Source organism: Heteronotia binoei, chromosome 10, assembly GCF_032191835.1.
Source record: "Heteronotia binoei isolate CCM8104 ecotype False Entrance Well chromosome 10, APGP_CSIRO_Hbin_v1, whole genome shotgun sequence".
NCBI classification, from domain to species: domain Eukaryota; kingdom Metazoa; phylum Chordata; class Lepidosauria; order Squamata; family Gekkonidae; genus Heteronotia; species Heteronotia binoei.
The window spans coordinates 22,953,335-22,977,487 of NC_083232.1; the positions used below are offsets into that span (position 1 = coordinate 22,953,335).

Below are 24,153 nucleotides of genomic sequence, written 5' to 3' on the forward strand. Positions count from 1 at the left end.
AGAAATTTCTAAGATAGGAGAGAGGCCACTGTATGTACTTTAAGCTTGCTTTCAATTAAGTATGAGAACTAAGCAATTAAGTCCGTTTTGAAAGAAAAGCACTGGTCAAGTGTTCAAGGGATAAGGGACAGGGTAGAAGAATGGGTGTTCTGACCTCAAGCTAGTCCAATCTTATGAGATCTTGGAAGCTAAGTAGAATCATAGAGTTGGAAGGGACCTCCAGGGTCATCTAGTCCAACCCCCTGCACTATGCATGAAACTCACAAACACCTCCCCTAAATTCACAGGATCTTCATCATTGTTAGATGGCCATCTAGCCTCTGTTTACAAACCTCCAAGGCAGGAGAGCCTACCACCTCCCGAGGAAGCCTGTTCCACTGAGGAATCGCTATAACTGTCAGGAAGTTCTTCCTAATGTTGACCTGGAAATTCTTCTGATTTAATTTCAACTCATTAGTTCTGGTCCTACTTTCTGGGGCCACAGAAAACAATTCCACACTATCCTCTATATGACAGCCCTTCAAGTACTTGAAGATGGTGATCATACTTCTCAGCTGCTCAAGTAGGGTTGGCCCTGGTTAGTATTCGGATGGGAGACCACCAACATAGTCCAGGGTTGCTATGCAGAGGTAGGCAATGGGTCCCAAGAAGAAGGTTGGATTTATACCCTGCCCTTCACTCGAAGTCTCAGAATGGTTTACAATCTCCTTCCTTTTACAAAAGACACCCTGTGAGGTAGGTGGGGCAAGGAGAGAGCTCTTGAGAGAGCAGCTCTGCAAGAACTGTGACTGACCCAAGGTCACCCAGCAGGTGTATGCGGAGGATTGGGGTGGACTCTTAACCACTACACCAAACCACTCTTAACCACTACACCAAACTGGCTCATCTCTTGCCTCGAAAGCCCTACAAGGTCACCATAAGTTGGCTGTGACCTGACGGCCTTTTCCACCACCAGAAGATTTGTCCTACATGCTGTACGATTATACAAAGCCATGCTGTTTGGTATTTCAGAGCCAAGCTATCCATGTATCTCTTTTGGCAGTGTTATGAGTCCACAGAGCTTACATTTCTGGCTATGGCAGGCAGCTCCAGTAAAGCATATGCAGTCTTTTTGCCATGGGGAAGTCCTCCTGACATGTGCTGAGCTGGGCTGCAGCTGAGGCTTCTGGCTAATGATTGTGAGTTTATTTGTTGAACGGGTTCCCATGGATCAAGGTGGAACATAGGATAAAAACAATTATGTAAACACCAGGCCTTGAATTCAGCAGAAGCTCACAGGAGTGCAGCCCCTGAGCCTTCCTGATAAACCCCCTCCTCCTCCCCACCTACCTTGCCCATGGAATAGTAGGTGCAGCTGCATAACAATCCCTGGATTAGGAGAGCGAGCAGCCAGTCAGCCACCAGGGGCTTTGCCATGCCCCCAGAAGCCCTCATCAACCCCTGGAGAAGCCCACACCACCCTTTCTCTACTTCTTATGTGATTTTGGGTGATGGGTGGCTTGCTGGCCTTTTGACTTGTGGGGGGCAGCCCAGGAGAGCCCCAGGCGAGCAAGGCCTGCTTGGGCTGGCTGGATCTCTAGTCAGCTCAAGCAGGCCTCACTTGCCCAGGGTTCTCCTTTCTTGCATCAGGTTGCTTTTTGCTGGTGGGAGGTGGCATATGCTAATGAGCTCCACCACATAAAATATAGTTAAAGACCTGTCTTTGTAACATCACAGAAACTGCAGGAAATATCTTATTCCTAGCAGTAGGTGTTCTAATGCCTTGAGATGAGGAGATCTGGAGCAGAGCCCAAGAAGACTAAATTAGCAGAAGAAAGGATTTATCTGAAGGAAGGTCCTCTCTTTGTTTCCAGGCCATGGAGTTCTTTTAAGGGCAAAACCAGCACTTTGCATTGGGCTTGAGAAGACAGCTCAGCTACATCTGGGCAAAAGTTCTTTCTCAAAGATTGGCTATAGTACGCTGCATTAGCTGCAGCTTCCGAAATTTACCGAAGTTTGACAAAGTGCAATTTCCCTGCCTTGCAGAGTTGGTAAGCTCCTACATGATAGGGTTGTCAACTCTGGGTTGGGAAAATCTTTGAGATTTTGGGGGTGCAGGTTGGGGGTGGGAAGGACCTCCTCAGTGGGATATAATGCCATTGAGTCCACCCCACAAACCTCCCAGTTCCCCACCAAGGGAACTGATGTCTGTATTCTGGTGATGTTGTAATTCCGGGAGATTCTCCAGGCCCCACCTGGAGGCTGTCAATCATACCTACTTGGTCTGCCCTCCACTTGCTCATTCTCAGTTGGACTGGGAGGATATATCCAGCTTTGCACAGTGTACCACCTGGGATGACTGGGCTGCCCTCAGAGATGGTCAGAAAGTGGCGGCGGCTACAAGCATAGACAGCTTCAAGATGGGATTGGATAAACATATGGAGCAGAGGTCTATCAGTGGCTATTAGCCACAACTTAGCATTGGAACTCTCTGTCTGGGGCAGTGATGCTCTGTATTCTTGGTGCTTGGGGGGGCACAGCTTCTAATGTCCTGGCCCCACTGGTGGACCTCCTGATGGCACCTGGGTTTTTTTGGTCACTGTGTGACACAGAGTGTTGGACTGAATGGGCCACTGGCCTGATCCAACATGGCTTCTCTTATGTTCTTCATTTGATCAAAAGCATGGCATCCAGAACATTAACAGGAATGGGCTGCAAGAACTACACAGCACTGGTTTTGAGATTTCTGGACCAATTTCTGGTGCCAACTTTTAGATTTTGGTTTTACAGAAGGAAGAAGAGTCCTGTAAAGAATTACTGCTGTTCCTGCTGATGCTTAGTTGCAAAATGTCATGCTTGTCATTAGTATCTTTCACTGTTTGGGTTAGATCCAACCATTTTTTTCCAGTGGTGAAAAAGGAAAGAGGGACCAACAAAAATGTTTTGCTGAGGATGATGGAAATTGGATGACAAAAGCCATGCCCGCTGGGGGATAGAATAAGGAAAAGAATTGGGCACAACTAAGCAAAAAAAAAAAAAAAAAAAAAAAAACTAGCTGGATTTGACCCTCTGAGTAGAGAAAGTACTCTAGAGTTTCTGCTGTAAACTTCTTCCAATTAGCCTTCTGAAAAAAAATAAAGTCTTGCAAACAGGCACTGGATAGAATGGGAACTACCCAGTAAGTCAGTGTTAGTAAGGCTTATCTTAATTAAAGAGATCTTTATTGGGATATTTGGTAAATATATCAGAGTTTGCCCAGTCAAAGAAGCGTGATATTGCATGCAGAAAATAAATCTCCCCAGAAGTATATTGCAAAAGTTAAACTTATTTATTCAAGCGGGTTCAGTTCAGGCTGCAGTCAAAGCAGCAGAGAGAAGCCTAATTGAAACAGTATTCTCTCTATCGTAAGTAGCCGGATAATCCAGCATCATGTGCCTGGAAGTATGAGGCCATTGTTTCTACAGGAGAGACCTGTAGAGATGCGTGACTCCATGAAAAGTCTTGCAAAGAATGGGGAAGAACGAAGGGCACAAAGAGAGAGGGGAGGGTAGAGGGCAGTTTCCAGGTTAAGACAAAGAGAGAGACATCCCATTCAAAGAGAACACTTGTACCCACTTAGAGTGATGTAAGTGCCCCTCAATGCCCAGGCATACTGAGTTACTGGGTGCTTTCATACGGCAACTGTTTGCAAAGTGGATTTTGCCATTCTTACACAGTAAAAATCCACTTGCAAAGGACATTATTTAGCATGTCTGAATGCACCCACTCACTCCAACAATTTTAAGTGAGCTATCTTTTAGCCTGGCAGCTCTGGTTTTGCAAGGTTTGTTTTTAATTAGCTTACAAAGGAGCTGCCCTGGAAAAAGGCTTCATTTTGTCTAGCAAGCTCGGAACTTGGAAAATGTTACTGCCCTGGTTATAAATAGCATTAAGAAGACACAGTGAAGGAAAAGTGACAAAAGGAAATAGGGTTGCCAGCCTTCTGGTGGGGCCTGGAGATCTCCCTCTTTTACAACAGATCTCCAGCTGGCAGAGATCAGCTCCCTGGGAGAAAATACATCCTTCAAAACCTCACCGATTGAATTATCACTCTCACACAGTGTGTAAACAAACATTTAGTGCACAGTTTATAATAAGCCCATACAACAAAGTAATAGAACAAACACCTGCACGACGCTCCCCCAGACTGCTTTCTAAAGTCATGTCTCAGAGGCACTGCCTTCAGCCGCTTCTTGCAGTTCAGAATCTGGGTGGAGACAAGACTGTCGTTCTGCACAGTTTCTCACAAGGAGATCAAAAGACCGTATTTCCTGGATTTCCTACAGTTTCGTTCGTTTTACCCTTCGCCAGTCTTCTCTCAGTGCTGTTTTGACTGGAGCCACAGTACAAAGAATTCAATCGCGGATCAACGTGTACATGCTCAAGTCTCTGCTACCAGCTCTTACTGGGACAAAATGGCTACTTTGAAGGGTGGACTCTATGGCATTGTGCCATGCTGAGGACCCTCTGCTCCCCAAACCCTCCCCTCTTCTGGCTCCACCCTCAAAGTCTTCAGATATTTTCCAACACACACCCGGCAACCCCCAAAAAAGATCAAGTCACAAAGACAAATTACAAAGAGAAGTGCAAACTCAGTCTTAACCAAAAAGTCTACTCTCAGTATGGAGTAAAATTGTTATTGTGTTTGATAGCCTTGCCAAGTTTAAGAGACACACACAGACACTTCACACAGAAAGGCTCTACTTTACTTCACCTTTTTTGCTACAACTTGCATGGCAGCCACAAACTGCAACCACACATAAGAACATAAGAGAAGCCATGTTAGATCAGGCCAATGGCCCATCCAGTCCAAAACTCTGTGTCACACAGTGGCCCAAAAAAATTATATATATATATATATACATACATACACACTGTGGCTAATAGCCATTGATGGACCTCTGCTCCATATTTTTATCTAAACCCCTCTTGAAGGTGGCTATGCTTGTGGCCGCCACCACCTCCTGTGGCAGTGAATTCCACATGTTAATCATCCTTTGGGTGAAGAAGTACTTCCTTTTATCCGTTTTAACCTGTCTGCTCAGCAATTTCATCAAATGCCCACGAGTTCTTGTATGGTGAGAAAGGGAGAAAAGTACTTCTTTCTCTACTTTCTCCATCCCACGCATTATCTCGTCTATCATGTCACCCCGCAGTCGACGTTTCTCCAAGCTAAAGAGTCCCAAGCGTTTCAACCTTTCTTCATAGGGAAAGTGTTCCAAACCTTTAATCATTCTAGTTGCCCTTTTCTGGACTTTCTCCAATGCTATAATATCCTTTTTGAGGTGCGGCGACCAGAACTGCACACAGTACTCCAAATGAGACCGTACCATCGATTTATACAGGGGCATTATGATACTGGCTGATTTGTTTTCAATTCCCTTCCTAATAATTCCCAGCATGGCATTGGTCTTTTTTATTGCAAACGCACACTGTCTTGACATTTTCAGTGAGTTATCTACCACGACCCCAAGATCTCTCTCTTGGTCAGTCTCTGCCAGTTCACATCCCATCAACTTGTATTTGTAGCTGGGATTCTTGGCCCCAATGTGCATTACTTTGCACTTGGCCACATTGAACCGCATCTGCCATGTTGACGCCCACTCACCCAGCCTCAACAGATCCCTTTGGAGTTCCTCACAATCCTCTCTGGTTCTCACCACCCTGAACAATTTAGTGTCATCCACAAACTTGGCCACTTCACTGCTCACTCCCAACTCTAAATCATTTATGAACAAGTTAAAGAGCATGGGACCCAGTACTGAGCCCTGCGGCACCCCACTGCTTACCGTCCTCCACTGCGAAGACTGCCCATTTATACTCACTCTCTGCTTCCTATTACTCAGCCAGTTTTTGATCCACAAGAGGACCTGTCCTTTTACTCCATGACTCTCAAGCTTTCTAAGGAGCCTTTGATGAGGAACTTTATCAAAAGCTTTCTGGAAGTCAAGGTAAACAACATCTATAGGGTCTCCCTTGTCCACATGTTTGTTCACCCCCTCAAAGAAATGTAACAGGTTAGTGAGGCAAGATCTTCCCTTACAGAACCAATGCTGAGTCTTCCTCAATAACGTGTGTTCATCAATGTGCCTACTCATTCTGTCCTTGAAAATGGTTTCTACCAACTTTCCCGGTATTGAAGTCAGACTGACTGGCCTGTAATCTCCCGCATCTCCTCTGGAACCCTTTTTAAAGATGAGGGTGACATTTGCTACCTTCCAGTCCTCAGGAATGGAGGCAGATTTCAATGAAAGATTACAGATTTTTGTTAGAAGATCCACAAGTTCAACTTTGAGTTCTTTCAGAACTCTCGGATGTATGCCATCCGGACCCGGTGACATTAGTTTTTAATTCGTCTATCAGTTGTAGGACCTCCTCTTTTGTCACCTCAATCTGACTCAGTCTTTCAACACCCCTTCCAAAATTAGTGGTTCTGGGATGCACTCAACTGCAGTCCTTTATGACCCTCCTTAACTGTCAACAGAACCACAAGCTTTAAAAGAAACTTAGTTCTGAGGATAGAAAATCTTCTCTCCTAACAATAACAAAGTGCTTGAGAAAGAGAAAGAGACGAAGTTGTGGCCTCCCCGAACAGTACTTGAGGAAGCCACAATGGATAATGCAGGAAGCTCTGGGAAGGAGATTTGAAGAATGGCTTTGCAAAGTTGCCATGCAAAGATCAAGGCAATGCTGCGTTTAAAATGTTAATGCATCTTTAGAGGCCCATCCTGAGTATTTGATGGGGTATGCTGGCTCTGGGATAACTCCCTAATTGAATGTATGAGAAGGGTAACAACATTTATCTTGGTTTTGTTGTCATGAAAAAGTAAATGAAAAAAAGGGGAGGGGGGAAATGAGGGGAAGAGACCTATATCACCAGGGCTTTTTTTGTAGCAGGAACTCCTCTGCATATTAGGCCACACCCCTCTTATGTAGCCAATCCTTCAAGAGCTTACAGGGCTCTTCTTACAGGGCTTTACTAAGCTCTTGGAGGATTGGCTACATCAGGGGTGTGTGGCCTAATATGCAAAGGAGTTACAAAAAAAGTCCTGTATATCACATTGTCAGATATTTCCAGCAAGGGTGGTGGAGAGTGCCCTCAAGTCACACCTGACTTAAGGTGACCCCATAGGGCTTTCAAGGCAAGAGTCAAATGGAGGTAGTTTGCCATTGCCCACTTCTGAGTAGCGACCCTGGATTTCCTTGGAGGTCTCCCATCCAAGTATGAACCAGGGCCAACCCTGCTTAGCTTCTGAGATCTGATGAGACTGGGCGAGTCCCAATACTGAATGCCAAAAGAAAAGGCTGTCTTATATGTTCTAGTGAAAAGACAACTTTTGGTGGGGTTATACATGGCTGAAAAATACTACTTGTTCAGGTTGGGGCAGACATAGTGCCCTTTCCTTCCCCTGTTAATACTACATATTTGAAGCTTCTCCATTCTTGGAGCAAAGTGTCCTCTCTTGCATGAACCCTGGTTAAAAAGTTCACCAAGGCTGCAATCACACACACTAAGACTGATTTCCCACTGTCCTTATACCTCTCTCACTTCTGCAGGGCTTCCGTTGGATTTCACACTATCTGCCCAGGACTGCAACTAGCTTCACCTTTTTCGCATGGCAAACAGAAACTGGTTTTTAGAGGATCTTGTTCGCTGTGGCAAAGAGGTGGAGTGAATTGCAGCCCTGGGGCAGGTAGTGTGAAATCCCACGAAAGCTCTGCGGAGAAGAGGAGAGTGAGAGCAGCATAAGGCTAGCGGGAAATCGGTCTAAGTGATGCACTTTCAAAGCACTTTCCAACTAGATTTTTGCCATTTCACACAGTAAAATCCAGTTGCAAAGTGCACTGAAAGTGGATTGAAAGTGCATTATTTAGTGTGTGTGATTGCAGCCCAGCACTGGTATTAACCATGGTTATGTTTAACCAAGATTCTACTTAACCCAGGGTTTGAAGTTTGTTTTCAGTCATGGTTTCAAGCACCACTAAAAGAAGTACCATAGTTAACGCTGGTGCTGCTAAGCCATGTCTCCAAGGAAGAGGAAAATTTGCTTTGGGGAAATGGTGGACTGTGAGAAGTCAGTTCCTTAACAGAGAAAAGAGGAAACCAACATTATGTTTCTGCAGCCTCATTGCATTATTTCTGCCGTCTCCTTAGGAGGAAGCACAGATTAAACATGTTAATAGAAAAAGAAATAATAGCAGGGAAGTACAGTTCTTACAGTCAGTCGTGATTTCGTAGGGGGAGTTGAGGCGTGCGTCTCCGCAGGGCGAAGTGCTCACATACAGATGGAACAGAATGTTCTCTTTTAGCCTGTAGCCTCCCTCTTTTAACCGCACGAAGATTGATCGCTCCCCGTCTTCTCGCCGCTTGCTAGGATCACAAAGAGAGGGTGTAGGTCATTTGTTACACTCTAAATCATAACTAATTCTGTTTTCCTTGCGGGTTAGTCTGCAGCCTTTTTGGCGCATACATATTTTCTTCTTTAACACCTTGTAGCCTCCTTTTCTCAGTATGATCTCCAGCATCCCAGTGAATTTAAGGCTCAAGGCATCATCAGACCAGCAAAGTAATTTGTATGCAGCCTTCAAAAGATAAAATGCTTTAGAATTAAACAGCTGAATGTGTTTCAACATTTTTTATCAGCAACTTTTAAAATCAACAGGTCTGAAGCCAGGCCTGTCACTTCCCAGGCCCCACCAATCAGACCCCTGTGGCAACTTTCAGGCCTGTCCAATCAGTCCCCCATCACCTGCAAGGGGAGGGATTAAGAGCCAAGCTGCCTCCTGCGGCTGCCTTCTCACTCCTGGGCCAAGAAGGAATAGCAGCAGCAGTAGCCACAAAGTGTTGCCAAGTCCAACTCAAGAAATATCTGGGGACTTTGGGGATGGAGCCAGGAGACTTTTAGGGTGGAGCCAGGAGCAAGGTTGTGACAAGCACGATTGAACTCCAAAGGCAGTTCTGGCCATCATATTTAAAGGGACTGCACATCTTTTAAATGCCTCCCCTCCTTTGGAAATAGCGGATAGGGGCACCTTCTTTTGGGGCTCACAGAATCGGCCCCTCTGGTCCAATCCTTTTGAAACTTGGTGGGTATTTTGGAGAGAGGCCCTGGATGCTATGCTGCAAAGTTGGTGCCTCTACCTCAAAAAACAGCTCTCCTAGCGCCGCAGATAACCTGCAGATCAATTCTCCATTATACCCTGTGGGAATCGGTTTTCATAGGGAAGAACAGAGTGCCCAGCAGATATTTCCCTCCCCCCCAATAGCTTTCTGATGACCCTGAACTGGGGGGAATCCCCTGCCCTCACCTGGGGATTGGCAACCCTAAGCCACAGTGGCGGCGGCAGCAACAGCACATAGGGCAGGCGAGTCCCTCGCTCTGGTCATACTTCTCTTCTCCCGTCCCAGGAGGTGGTGCCATGTGGCCCCGTATGCTGGAGGGCTTTCCACCGCCACAAGAAGCAGCAGCGAGGCAGCCGCCTGCCTGGCCTCAAGGGAGGGGTCAGTTCCACACCTTGTCCTGCAGCCCCCTCAGTGTCTTTGCAAATGTTCTGGAGGGATCATGAAAGAAGCAGGGTCTGGCAATCTAAGCGAATCCATTCATTGTCCAGATTAGTACAGAATAATGGGGCAGGGGGTGGGGTTCTTGAAAAAAAGAGGAGTGGGTCTGGTGGTCTAAACTGCCTGCTACCCCCCCTCCAATCCCGCTGTGGGCCCCACCAAATGTGAAATTCTGGCTGCAGCCCTGTCTGAAGCCTGTTTTGCTAATGACTGTAGACAAAGCTTTTTAATTTTTTTGAAAGTAAAAAAGAAGGGAAAGGTGGTATAAAAATACTATAATGTATGATCAGGCGAAAAGGGAAGCTTTCAAACTGCTGGTATGATGGTGGGTTGTATTCGTAAACTAAAAATGCTAAAGAAGTAAGCCCCCTCTCCGAAGAGCCGGTTTGGTGTAGTGGTTAAGTGTGCGGACTCTTATCTGGAAGAAGCGGGTTTGATTCCCCACTCCTCCACTTGCACCTGCTGGCATGGCCTTGGGTCAGCCATAGCTCTGGCAGAGGTTGTCCTTGAAAGGGCAGCTGCTGGGAGAGCCCTCTCAGCCCCACCCACCTCACAGGGTGTCTGTTGTGGGGGAGGAAGGTAAAGGAGATTGTGAGCCACTCCGAGACTCTTCAGAGTGGTGGGCGGGATATAAATCCAATATCTTCTTCTTCTTCTCCTTATGAGAGGAATATAAGAGAACTTATAACCACCAAGTTATGAGTGGAAAGGTAAATATAGGCTGCTAAGAGACCGGCACTTTGGGCTGACTCAGAGACTACTCTGAAATCGACCCAAAAAATCCTTCCACACGCAAATATCTGCCGCCCATCCTCGTCCCATACTCATCCTGTCCTCCAGCCTCCGCAGTGCGACTGAAAAAGCTACCACTTCCAAAGCAGTAGCAAATTTTTGAGCCGCACACCGGTCGCCTCCTTGGCGTCTGGAAGCAGAAGGGCGCAAGCAGAGGTAGGTAATAGCAAACTTTGAAAGGTGGACTCTATAGCATTGTACCATGCTGAGATCCCTCCCCTCTCCTGGATCCATCCCTCCAGATATTTTCCAACACAGACCTGGCAACCCTATGAAAAAATCACACAAATACTCCTTGTTGTCCTCAGTCACTCATTACATGGCTAGGGATTTTCCCTGGGATGGTATCAGAAATACGCTCCAGGTTCACTTCTGCCCCCTTCCCTAATCTTTTCCTTGCCCTTACCTCAGGATAGATATTAATGGCTGAACAGAGAGACATGGATTTTTAAATAAAACTTTAGTTTAGTTGTAAATTTCTACCCATGATGAGGAGAGCTAGGGCAGAGCGCTCAGGCCTGAGGCCTGTTCTCAGTTTCACTTCAGCCAAACTCCCAAGGGTCAAGCAATAAACAAATTGGCCCTTAGTGATGCCTTTATGTCCTCAACGCTTGCTCTGTTTCTTCAAGGTGTTACCAAACTTGTTTACAATACCGGTCTGCCTTAGGTCAGCGTGGAATCAAAATTGATTTAGCCAGCAGAAGACCTGCAGTTCCTTCGACACTGAGAAATATCAGGGAATTGGTGCTGGAAGGTGTTGTGTTTGTCTGCTTTAAAGCGGCCTGACTTTGAAGAAGAAAAAAAAATGGAACATAATGAGGATATATGTAGAGAAGCCCTGGGTCAACTCCCTTGCTCAGTCATCTTGGTTGCTGTATACTAGCTGTCAGAGTCGATCTGCATGACTTTCCTTAGTGACTTATGTCAATTTTCCATCACAAAAGAAGAATCAGTACAAGCGAGCCTATTTTCTGCCTTGTTTTTTAAAAACTGTCCCTCATGTGAATTCCAATTCTGCACAGATGGTTGTAATTCGTCTGCTTCAATATGGTTGAGGTATTTCTTATTGAGAGTTTGTCAGAATTGCAAAGTATCAAATCATAGTCCACTATAATGAGCTTAACTTGGTTTTTTTAGGGTAATCCCTTGGATAATCTCAGGATATTTAATATTTTTTAAAGAGTAAGCAGGGCTTTTTTTTTTTTAGCAGGAATGCCCAGGAACACAGTTCCGACTGGTTTGGCATCAGAGGGTGTGGCCTAATATGCAAATAAGTTCCTGTTGGGCTTCTTCCACAAAAAAGCCCTGAGAGCTGAATGTACACACAGTAAGTATTAGTGTACACAGTTAAGATTATATATGGTAGATTTTGTTCCTTCAGAAAATCCCTGTAAGTTTTTTTTGGAACAAGAATATATGAGTAAAATATTATAATGTATGATTACAAACACCACCCTGAGAATGGCAGTATCCTTCTAACACATGTATATGGACAAAAGAGAGTTTCACTTTCCTTTTCACAAGCTTCACGGCACATGTGGACAAGGCAGGGGTTATTTTGTAGATAAAAAGGTGCCAGAGCTCATTAGCACAACTCATTTGCATATGCCACACACCCCTGAGATCACCAGAAGGTGTACTAAATTATATCAGCTCAACATCTACCTTAAAATGCTTCTTGAATTATAATGGTCATAGTAAAACCTTACTCCCATAATACTTTTAAAATTACTTTCTCCTATGTGGCCACAGTGGCAGGAAGATTTCCATCTGTCTGCTTTATATGTTTTGGTTATTTTCCTGTCTTCCGTGGGGGAAAATATTAGAAAGTTTGTCAAATTTTAGAGTTCAGTGAAATTCTCCAAGGAAGTTTGAACAATGGAGCCCAGAAGCAAGTATTTTTTTGGGGGGGGAGGGGGAGTAAGAAAGAAAGCACAATAAAATTTAGAGGTTCCGGAGCTCCACTTCTGTGAGCTCCTGCCAAAAATGACGTCTGGGACAAAGTATTAATACTCATGTCTGAAAAGTAATAATAGCTCATTCATTAACGGGGGGCAATGAATAAGATTTTCACTCATGGGTCTTCATGTTTCTCACACAGATAGATCATCCTTTAAAAAAAAAAATTCCCAGAGTTGGTATTCTTGCTTAGTTTGGGTGCAGCTAAGCTATTTTCCTCCTTTTCCATTGGTACACTTGACTATCCTTAGCAACTAACTCCTTGTGTTTTGCTTTCTACCAGCTTGTCATCTTGCTTGATCACCACCTCTCCTTCCAGCACAGTCTGCATGCTGTTAAAACCGCTTGGCTGTCACTCTTCCACGGTTTGCTTGTTTTGTCGGTTTCTGATGCCGTGATGCGTTTTCTGTCGAGTGAAATTTACGGGCACATTACCCTGCTTGACAGCAGCACGGAGCCACTAGGAACTCCTGAGGAGAGGGCGGCCTCCCACGGCTCTCTCATTTTCCTACCACCTTCAGTGAACTCTCTGAATCACTTTAATTGTATTATCACCCTGACAGAAACCTCCAGAACAATGGAATACCTGAAAACCTTGCTACTTCAATAGTTTTAAGAAATCACACATATTTTGAAATAATTCAGAACTAAAACGACAAAGTGTTAATGTCTGCTGTTCTAAAGGTAAAATGTGTTACTGAGGAAACCTGGGGGGGTATTTAGAGCCTGTTACTAGGTGTGTGGTGGGGTATGGGAGTAGGCCTCAGGTCCGCAAGCCGAGGAGTCGTTTATTGGCCTAGATTAAATAAAATTTATGGACCACTTTCCTCCCTGTGGTATTATTTTCACTAAATCCTTCCCACCTAGAGTTAAAACTGGGTTGAGCTGACCCCAATAGCTTCTTCGTGCCAAACAGTTAATGGCTTGGTGCTGCTGACTATTGTTTTTCATTCTTCAAATATCTGGCTCCATCAGACAAAAAGTTCTGTTTCATGAGGAAGCAAGGTAGATTTTGGGAGTGGAACTTGAGGAAAGCAGGTTTTTGGGGGAAGGGGCTTCAGTGGGGTATGCAGAGTCCACATTTTTCTTCCAGTGAACTGGGCTGTGTTGCCTGGAGATCAGTTGTAATCCAGGGAGATCTTCAGACATCACCAGGAGGTTGGTAGCCGTCAGGCTGGGGAAAGCAGTGCCATTAATACCGAATACATCAGCTAGTCAGGATTTGGCCAAAGTTGCACAAATGAGTGGGGACCTGAGGGGGCCTCTGCAACTCCCGCTGCAGCTCTGGCTTAGAAATGGTAATTTTCCAAAAGGAACAATATGCTAAGTTACCAGCCTCAAGCTGCAACTTGGAGTTACCTCTGAATTACAACTGATCTCCAGACCAGAAAAATCAGCTATCCTGGTGGAAAGGGCAGCTTTTCAGTGTGGATTCTGGAATCACATCCCTGCTGCTGACCTCTCTTCCCAAATCCTGGTCCCAAATCTCCAGGAATTTTCCAAGCCAAAGTTGGCAACCTGAGCAAAAAAGAGGAGACCACCCTCAGTCTCTTTGGTGACTTCAGTTTTCAGAGATAATGGCACAGCTGAGGGAAAGTGTGTGTGTACTTGTGTGCCTGGAAGTCATGATGACCCCTAGTGGAGCTAAGAACATAAGAGAAACCATGTTGGATCAGGCCAACGGCCCATCCAGTCCAACACTCTGTGTCACACAGTGGCAAAAAATTTTATATACACACATACACTGTGGCTAATAGCCACTGATGGACCTGTGCTCCATATTTTTATCTAAACCCCTCTTGAAGGTGGCTATACTTGTGGCCGCCACCACCTCCTGTGGCAGTGAATTCCACATGTTAATCACCCTTTGGGTGAAGAAGTACTTCCTTTTATCAGTATAGCTAGCATGTTTCAGAGAGGTAGCCTGATACAGCCTGCCTCTGCATCCCGGCCCCTCGCATTCTGTGGAGGACTCCCTCCCAAGTACTTGCCAGAGTCAGCTCTGCTTAGCTTTTGAGATCTGACGGATCAGGCTCACCTGGGATATCCAGGTCAAGGCAGTCCTTCTCATTTTTGAAATGGACTTGGGGAGGGTGATACAGGACTGGATCCCAAAGCGCTTTGGGGTCATGTTGCTACTACAGTGTCCATTTGTATCAATGGGACAGAAGCCTGTGTGTGAGAAGATAGTTGCGTCTGTATTTCTGTAATAAAGGAAGCATCTGAAAGCCAGTGCAGATATGCGAGAGCAGTGCACCTGCACAAAAAAAGTTTATATACATGCCATGTTCTGGTGCGAACCACATACTGTCTCAACAACTACTTAGAAGAAGAGAAGAAGAAGAGATTGTATTTATATCCTGCTCTTCACTACCTGAAGGAGTCTCAGAGTGGCTTACAATCTCCTTCCCCTTCCCCTCCCCACAAAAGATACCCTGTGAGGTAGGTATTGCTGAGAGAGCTCTGACAGAAACTGCTCTTGAGAGGAGCAGCTCTGCGAGAACTTGTGACTTACTCAAGGTCACATCAGCACACAGCTGTAAGTGGAGGAGTGGGGAATCAAACCCAGTTGTTCTAGATCAGAGTTGGCACACTTAACCACTAAATCAAACTGGCTCTCCAGTTTCCAGGTTTCCTTGTTGTGCCAGCGGGAGGATCTGGGGCGGGAGCATTCCAGGAGTGGGAAGGGACATCCCTGTCATGTGGAAGTGACATCATCGCATTGGTGACATCACATGGAGACGCTCTATTTTTGGACAAACTCTGATAAACTTGGGCTCAAATAATAGAGTTTTGCCCAAACAATAGAGTTTTGCCCAAAAAGCAGAGCATCATTGTGTGATGTTGCTGACATGATGATGTCACTTCTGGGTGACATCGTGTCATGGACGTTGTGTGGGGACGTGGCTGTTTGGGATGAAGCGTCCCTTGCTGGCCAGCTGGCTGGCAATGAGAAGAAACCATGCAAACCGGAGGATCCTCCACCCTGCCCCCCCGGACCTGGGGACTGGCATCCCTAGAACTACTTGATAAAGATCTCAGTGGCTAATTCAGTAATCAGGGCACCCTGACATAGGGTTGCCGAGTCCAATTCAAGAAATATCTGGAGACTTTGGGGTGGAGCCAGAAGACTTTGGGGGTGGAGCCAGGAGACATTGGGGCGGAGCCAGGAACAAGGGTGTGACAATTGAACTCCAAGGGAGTTCTGGCCATCACATTTAAAGGGACAGCACACATTTTTAAATGTCTTCCTTCCATAGGAAATAATGGAGGATAGGGGCACCTTCTTTTGGGGCTCATAGAATTGGACCCCCTGGTCCAATCATTTTGAAACTTGGGGGGTACTTTGGGGAGAGGCACTAGATACTATATTGAAAATTTGGTGCCTCTACCTCAAAAAACAGCTCCCCCAGAGCCCCCGAAGCCTCCAGATCAATTCCCCATTATACGCTATGAGAAGCGATCTCCACATAGGGAATAATGAAGTGCTCAGCAGAGTCCCCCCCCCCCTGTTTCTGGCAACTCTGAAGCGAGGGATTAGCCTTTCTACTCACGAGTTGCTGCCAACTTCTTCAAAGTAACACAGACACACCATCCCAAGAGGAAGCCTTTCAATTGGAGGTGGAAAGCAACATGGTCCTCTGGGGGCGGGGCTTCCCCCCGCCGGCCAGCTGACTGGGGGCGGGAAGGAGCCTGGGAAAGCGGAAGAACCTCCGCTGGGACCTGGGGATTGTCAGGGATTACCCTGACAAGAGGACATTTTGCCTGAAATCAGCCACTGTGACCTTCTATGAGAAGCTCTTCGGAGTACTACTGAAACCCGGAGACCCAATATGGGTCACAGGAGGATCTGGGAGACCCAGGTTCAAATCTTCACTCTGCCATGGAAGTTCACTGGATGAGTTTGGGCCAGTCACTCTCAGCCTACCCTACACCACAGGGCTGTTGTTATGAGGATAAAATGGAGGAAGGGAGAATGGTGTTGTCAGACACTCTGGGCCTCACTGAGGAGAAATTGGGGATATAAAATCTAATATCTGATTGTGAGACACAAGAAAGAAGAAGGAAATTGGACAAGGATCAGGGAGCTAATTCACTTCTGACACCCTTTTATTAAGAGTGCAAAAAATCTGTTCTTCCTATGAGAACTTTTAAAAACCCAGGGTACCCAGTAGTGTTGCCAACCTCCAGGTTGGGCCTGGAGCTCTCTTGGCATTATAGCAGATCCCCAAACAACAGGGATGAGTTTCTCTGGAGAAAATGGAGGGTGGACATAGGGCATTATACCCTGCCCTTCTTAGGCTCTCCCCCAAATCTCCAGGAAGTTCCTGACCTGGAGTTGGCCACTGTGCAATCCAATCAACACTATATGTGAACAAGAAACGTTTCAGCATGATTATGCATTGTAAAAGGGAACACAACTGGCTGCACAGCAGTTTCCAAACTCTCCTTTCAAAAGACACAAAGAACAAGTGTGTGTGTGTGTGTGTCCGGAGACCAAAAGCATGCACTCCTGGCTAAACAGAGAGAAAGAGAGCTGCAGCAGTTGTTGGGAACACAGTTTTGTTTTGCTCTGAAAATTCCCTTCACACACAGAAATGTAGCATTGATCCAAATAACATAATAACATAACTGAATGTACTATGAAGATGGATCAATATGGAGCTTAAGATACAGAGATTGCACTCCTGTCCCTAGAGAAGCTGATGCCATTCTCAGCACAAAGCAAGCGCTGGGATGGCTACATGGAGAAAACATAACTATTTAATGTAAACCTAAAGCAGAGACTATAAAGAGAGAGAACATCAGTAATGGCCAATCCCTCGAGGGTTCTTGTATTCTCTCTCCTCACTTTAAGTTTATTTTTATTTAGCTTACAAATTTTATACCCTGCCTTTCTGCCCTCGTAAGGGCCACCAAGGCAGCTAACAAATTAAGAATGTACACATTCATGCTGTTTTTATACAACACTGGATGGGAATCATAGAGCTGGAAGGGACCTCTAGGGTCATCTAGTTCAACCCCTTGCACAATGCAGGAAACTCACATACACCTCCCCCAAAATTCACAGGATCGTCATTGCTGTCAGATGGGAAAAAATATAACAACAACAGATTGGATTTATACCCTGCTCTTCACTCTGAGTTTTTGCACTCTTCCTTCCTCTCCCCACAACAGACACTCTGTGAGGTAGGTGGGGCTGAGAGAGCTCTGAGAGAACTGCTCTTGAGGGAACGGCTCTGCGAGAACTGTGACTGACCCAAGATCACCCAGCAGCTGCATGCAGAGGAGTGGGGAATCAAACCCGGTTCTCCAGATTAGAGTCCGCTGCTCTTAACCACCACACCAAACCAGCTCTAAAAGCTATGTAGTTTGAAAAGGTTAGATAAAATACTGCCAACCATGAGACTTGGGTTGCCAAGTCCAATTTAAGAAATATCTGGGGACTTTGGAGGTGGAGCCAGGAGACTTTGGGGGGTGGAGCCAGGAGACATTGGGGGTGGAGCCAGAAGCAAGGTTGTGACAAGCATAACTGAACTCCAAAGGGAGTTCTGGCCATCATATTTAAAGGGACTGCACACCTTTTAAAAACCTTCCCTCCACTGGAAATCATGAAGGATAGGGGCACCTTCTTTTGGGACTCACAGAACTGGACCCCCTGGTTCAATCCTTTTGAAACTTGGAGGGTGTTTTGCAGAGGGGCACCGAATGCTATGCTGTAAATTTGGTGCCTCTACCTCAAAAAAAACAGCCTCCCCCAGAGCCCAGATACCTAAGGATCAATTCTCCATTATTCCCTATGGGAATCAGTCTCCATAGGGAATAATGGAATGCCTAGCGGGCATTTCCCTCCACTTGCGCCCCCCTCAAGCTTTCCGATGACCCTGCAGCAGGCAGAGGGCCTCCAAACTGGGGGATCCTCTGTCCATCTGGTGATTGGCAACCCTACATGAGACATCTAGGTAGGGTTGTCAAGTCCCCTCTGGCCACCAGTGGGGAGAGGGAGTGTCTGCTGCTCGCCCAACAACATGTGATTTGGACCCTTGCCCCTCTTGGCTGATTAAATCTTGCCAGAGGGAGCTTAGATGTCCTCTACGGGACATCATAAATAGATCCCTCCTAGAGGGGCATTTTCCAGCGCCTCTGAAAGAGGCCTTGGTCCGCCCCCTCTTGAAAAAATCTACAGCAGACCCGGCCGAATTGGCAAACTACCGACCGGTGTCTAATTTACCATTTTTAGGTAAAATTATCGAGAGGGCAGTGGCGCTGCAGCTACAGGGATTTCTAGATGACGCTTCTGTCCTAGACCCGTGCCAGTCTGGCTTCCGGCCGGGCCACGGGACGGAGACGGTCCTGGTCGCCTTGGTGGATGACCTCCAGCGGCAACTGGATCGAGGCGGTGTGGCAGTACTGATGTTATTAGATTTGTCGGCTGCATTTGACACGGTCGACCATCAGTTGCTGATCCACCGCCTCGCCGACATAGGGGTTGAGGGGTTGGCCTTACAATGGCTTTCCTCCTTCCTCATGGGTCGGGGACAGAGGGTGGCGATTGGGGGTGAGCGATCCCAGAGGCACACACTAGATTGTGGGGTGCCTCAGGGAGCAGTTCTCTCCCCGATGTTATTCAACATCTATATGCGCCCCCTCGCCCAGATTGCCCGGAGATTTGGGCTGGGTTGCCATCAATATGCAGATGACACCCAGCTTTATCTACTAATGGACGGCTGGCCCACCTCCGCCCCAGAGAACCGGGCTCTGCAGGCTGTTGCAATGTGGCTTAGACTGAGTGGGCTGAAGCTGAACCCAGCGAAGACAGAGGTTCTCTATGTGGGTCGTGGCACTCTGGGGAAGGAAATATCTCTTCCGGCCTTTGACGGTGCACCGCTAAAGACGGCGCAGCGGGTAAAGAGCCTGGGTGTTTTACTGGAGCCTTCATTATCAATGGAGGCCCAGATAACAGCCACTGCCAAGTCAGCATTTTTCCATCTGAGGCGGGCGAGGCAGTTGGCTCCTTTCCTAGAGCGTCAGGACCTAGCAATGGTGATCCATGCGACGGTCACCTCAAGACTGGACTACTGTAACGCTCTCTACATGGGGCTGCCTCTGTGCCGGACCCGGAAGTTACAGCTAGTGCAGAATGCGGCGGCCAGGCTGCTACTTGGTCTCCCAAGATGGGAGCATATACGGCCGGGGCTGCGCGGACTGCACTGGCTGCTGATTGTATACCGGATCCAGTACAAAGTGCTGGTCATTACCTTTAAAGCCCTATATGGCCAAGGACCGACTTACCTGAGGGACCGTCTCTCCCCATATGAGCCCCAGAGAGCACTGAGGTCAGTAGGAAAAAACAGATTGACTATCCCTGGGCCAAAAGAAGTTAAACTTCAAAACACCCGCACGCTGGCCTTTTCCGCCGCGGCCCCACACCTCTGGAATCAGCTCCCAGAGGAAGTGTGGGCCCTGCGGAACTTAGACCAGTTCCACAGGGCCTGCAAGACCACCCTCTTTAAACAGGCGTTTATCAATGACTGAATTATAGGTGCACAACAAAGGAAACGCCAAAATGGTCTGGTCTAGGGATCCACCACCACTATACCATCTGACAGACATAGCGTCAAACAATAATGTTTACTGCCAGACTTAATAGTGTTAGATTTAGAAATGTTTTAATTAATTATTGATTGGTTTTAATGTGATTTTAATGTCTTATTATTGTATTGTTCACTTTTAAATGTTGTTAGCCGCCCTGAGCCTGCTTCGGCGGGGGAGGGCGGGATACAAATAAAATTTTACTTACTTTACTTACTTATTTACTAGATCCAGGTTGGGAAACTCCTGGAGATTTGGGGATGGAGCCTGAGGGAACAGGGACCTCAGTGGGGTACAATGCTGTAGAGTCCACCCTCCAAAGCATCCATTTTCTCCAGGGGAACTGATCTCTGTAGTCTGGAGATGAGCTGTAATTCTGGGAGATCCCCAGGTCTCACCTGGAGGCTGCAGTGCCGGATTAAACCCTGTGGAGGCCCCTAGGCAGTCGAAATTTTGGGGCCCCTCTTGCAAATTATCCCAGAGTTGAAGCACCCACCCTGCCACCCATGGCCTCCTCTGCAGCCTGCAGGCACCTTCTCACAAAGCTGCGGGGGAGAAGCAGAGAGAGACAAACTTGGCGATGCTGCCAGCAGCAGCCGCACCAGGCAAGTCAGGCAAAGAGCAGCTCAGTTGCTGGCTGTGTGTGCAGGCTGAGAGGGCTGCAAGCAGGGGGGAAACAGGGGTGGGGGGTGGGAAGCTGGCCCAGGGCCCCTAAAGGTGTGGGGACCCATAGGCCAGTACCTACTTGGCCTAATTGTTAATCCAGCTCTGGGAGGCTGGCATCCTTACATGTAGGTCAAGCTAATTCTTCCATTGCTTCCTATGGTGTTGTTAGGAAGGGAATGTTTATGACACACAGTTTGGGATTCCAAGGCTCCTGCCTGCTTCACGTGCCAGTGGGTGGGACTTTTATGATCCAGTATTAATAACCACCACAGTACAAGAGAGCACACTTATAGCAAATAATCTCTCCTGTACGGCTCAGCGCAGACAAGCAAGGGAAAGGCCTGTAATGAGAAGATGTCTGGCTTTTCAATCTCTGGCCATTTAGTGCTATTATCAGGCCTGTAACAAACAACTACGAGGCTTCCCAAAACATGACTCTAAGATTAAGACCTAATAGGTGCTGCAGGAAAACAGACTCACACAAAATGGCTCCAGATAAAATCTGATTCTGTTTGTACATTTTCTTAGTAGCTGCATGTCACTCCCAAACTTTGTGATGTGGGTCAGGAAAACAACTACATTGCAACTTTAATAAACAAAAGCTCAATTATCCGAACCCTAGCTTTCAGAATCGACTGCATTGCTGCCCCTGACACAACCTTTCAATATACTTCTAGACAGGGTTTTTTTTTTTTTTCCTGAGCAGGAACACACAGGAACACAGTTCTGGCTGGCTTGGTGTCAGGGGTGTGGCCTAGTATGCAAATGAGTTCATGCTGGGCTTTTTCTACAAACAAAGCCCAGGTTCTAGACCTAGCCTACATAATTTGGGGCTGGCCTGAGAAACTCCTAGGGCGGCATGAGGGGGAAAAAAAAAGGCAGTGTCACATATGTGCTGTCACCTCCAGTGAAAACTTGGAAGTGACATAGGAGAGTTCTAGGAATTGCTGGAAACTCTTAAGGTGGAATCCTGGTAATGACATCTAGCCATCTTTATATATATATGTATTGAACTGTAGCATCTTCAATTTATACTGGTTTTAATTTATTTACTTAATTTATGAATTTGTAATTTAATTATATTTTAACTGTATTTTATTGTCTCAACTGTATTTTATTGTAATCATGGTATGCACCATGTCCTGTGAGCCGCCCTGAGCCTGCCTCTGAGGGGAGGGCGGGATATAAATAAAAATTTATTATTATTATTATTATTATGGGCAGTGATCTCTAGAGCTACCCTATGTCACTTTGGAGGTTTAACCAGAAGTTATGCAGTGCTGCAGCTTGCATTGTCCTGCATATCCCTGCCAACAACCTTCCCGCCACAATCCTATCACACCAGCCAATATGGCAGCTCACTAGGTGACCCTTGGCATTTAATAGTTACCTTAGACTAAAAGAAACAAGGGATGGTCAAGGATTTGGCAGCCACAATTCTTGGCTAGTACACAGTCTTAAGACAAGGAATTCCTTATCAACTATGAAATTCTGCAGTTCTTTGGCAAGTCCACAGATCTGTGATATTCACAGTGCAACCCTAAACAGTTACAGCTGTCTAAGCCAGTTGAAGTCAGTGGACTTAGAAAGATGTAAACAGGGCTTTTTTTTGTAGAAAAAGCCCAGCAGGAACCTATTTGCATATTAGGCCACATCCAATGACACCACCATTGTTCCACATAGGGCTTTTTTGTTGAAAAAGCCTAGCAGGAACTCATTTACATATTAGGCCACACCCACTGACATCACCATTGTTCCACACAGGGCTTTTTTGTAAAAAAAGCCCAGCAGGAACTCATTTGCATATTAAACCACACCTCCTGACAACACCATTGGTCCACACGGGGCTTTTTGTTGAAAAAGCCCAGCAGGAACTCATTTGCATATTAGACCACACACCCTGATGCCAAACCAGCCAGAACTGCATTTCTGTGTTCCTGCTAAACGCCCCCCCCCAGATGTAACTCTGCTTATGACTGCACTGTTAAACAGCTGTAATGTATGATACATATGAAATTGCCCTGTACCGAGTCAGGCTGCTGGTCTCCCCAGCTCAACAACAGATAAAGACAGAAGTCATTTTGTAGCAAGAGCTCCTTTGCATATTAAGCCACACACCCCTAATGTAGCCAGTTCTTCAAGAGCTTACAAGAAAGAGCCCTACATCAGGAGTGTGTGGCCTAATATGCAAAGGAGCTTCTGCTATGAAATGACCCCTAGATAAAGGTAATTCATAACACCTGCCATTTGAGATCCTGAGACCCTCCGCATGCCAAGCAGGTGCTCTACCATTGTGTCACGCCCCCTTCCACTGCAGTAATGCTGTTGTCGGAGAGCAGTGACGTGTATTATTAGCAATGGGATCTTTTTCTTCTTTTTTTTGAGAACTAGTGCTACCTAATGGGATATCTGATCTCACCTTTCCTTTTTAACCGGGGTGGGGAAGCTTAAAGCAATTCTTGTTTTCTACTTAAGGCAGGCTTACCAAGATGAACACTGGAAACCTCTCATGGTGATCAAGATGGGTAGCCGTGTTAAGTCTGCCTGTAGCGGTGGAAAAGAGAGAGTCCAGTAGCACCTTAAAGACGAACAAAATGTATGGCAGGGGCTGAGCTTTTGTGAGTCAATAATCACTTCTTCAGATAAGAAGTGAGCAGTTACTCGGGAAAGCTCATCCCTAGCCATACATTTTGTTCGTCTTTAAAGTGCTACTGGACTCTTTCTCTTTTCTATTGGAAACTTCTTTTTATTTGCTTTATTTATTTCATTTATATCCCACTTTGCTCCCCTGTAGGGACCAAAGTCTCTCACAACGTTCTGTCTTTTCCCATTTTATCCTCACAACAACCCTGTGAGGTAGGTTAGGCCCAAAGTGAGCTTCCATGCCAGAGCAGGGATTCGAACTCGGGTCTCCCACGTCCTGTCCCAACACTCTAACCACTACACTTGCACTGCAACGCTGCTTCCTCCAAACCCAACTTACCTCAGGTGCAGTTCCAGCTGTGAATAAAGGAAGTGAAGGAAGGCCCTCCGCGCCACAATCTCCGCGTGGCAGTCATTGACCACCAGTCCTTGGTCGTTTATGTATTCCCCATTTATACATTTAGTACCCGATGTCAGCACAATAACCTGAGCCTGCCGGATGTTCAAACCTGTAGAAAGAGAGGGGGGTGGGGTGGAATAAGACAAAAAAAAAAAAATAACAACTGCACAAACAAGGAGGATTTAGAATTGGCTGTCAGGGCTACATCGTAATTGTCCGAGTCCTTGAAGACCACACTTTCATTTGGCGGCAGAGACAGCTCTAATAGGGTGTGAGTGAAGATGATTACACAGCCCTTAGAATATGCGGCAATCTCACATCTCGGCACTATTAGAATAATGCCGGGTCCATTTCAGCCTGGACTGCTAATTCCCAGATAAAAGCCGGCCAGCAAGTTTACTTGCTAAAGCAATAACGACATCCCAGGAGATGCACACCCTGTATGGAGGGACTGATAAATAAATAGCAACTTGGATGGGAATTTTTGTTGGTCTGTTTTTTTTTTTTTAAATGACAGAAA

The 24,153-nt window shown here is 46.2% G+C and overlaps 1 protein-coding gene across 2 annotated transcripts in view; it reads right to left on the reverse strand.

Moving 5' to 3' along the window:
- The window catches only part of ADARB2 (adenosine deaminase RNA specific B2 (inactive)), a 568,510-nt gene that overhangs the window by 57,572 nt on the left and 486,785 nt on the right, over positions 1-24,153 (reverse strand). For both annotated transcript variants that reach the window (XM_060248094.1, XM_060248093.1), the window contains 2 exons: positions 23,574-23,742; positions 8,238-8,389 (listed from right to left, as the gene is read on the reverse strand). In XM_060248094.1, the coding sequence (XP_060104077.1) occupies positions 8,238-8,389; positions 23,574-23,742 (321 nt within the window). The remainder of the gene's footprint in view (positions 1-8,237; positions 8,390-23,573; positions 23,743-24,153) is intronic.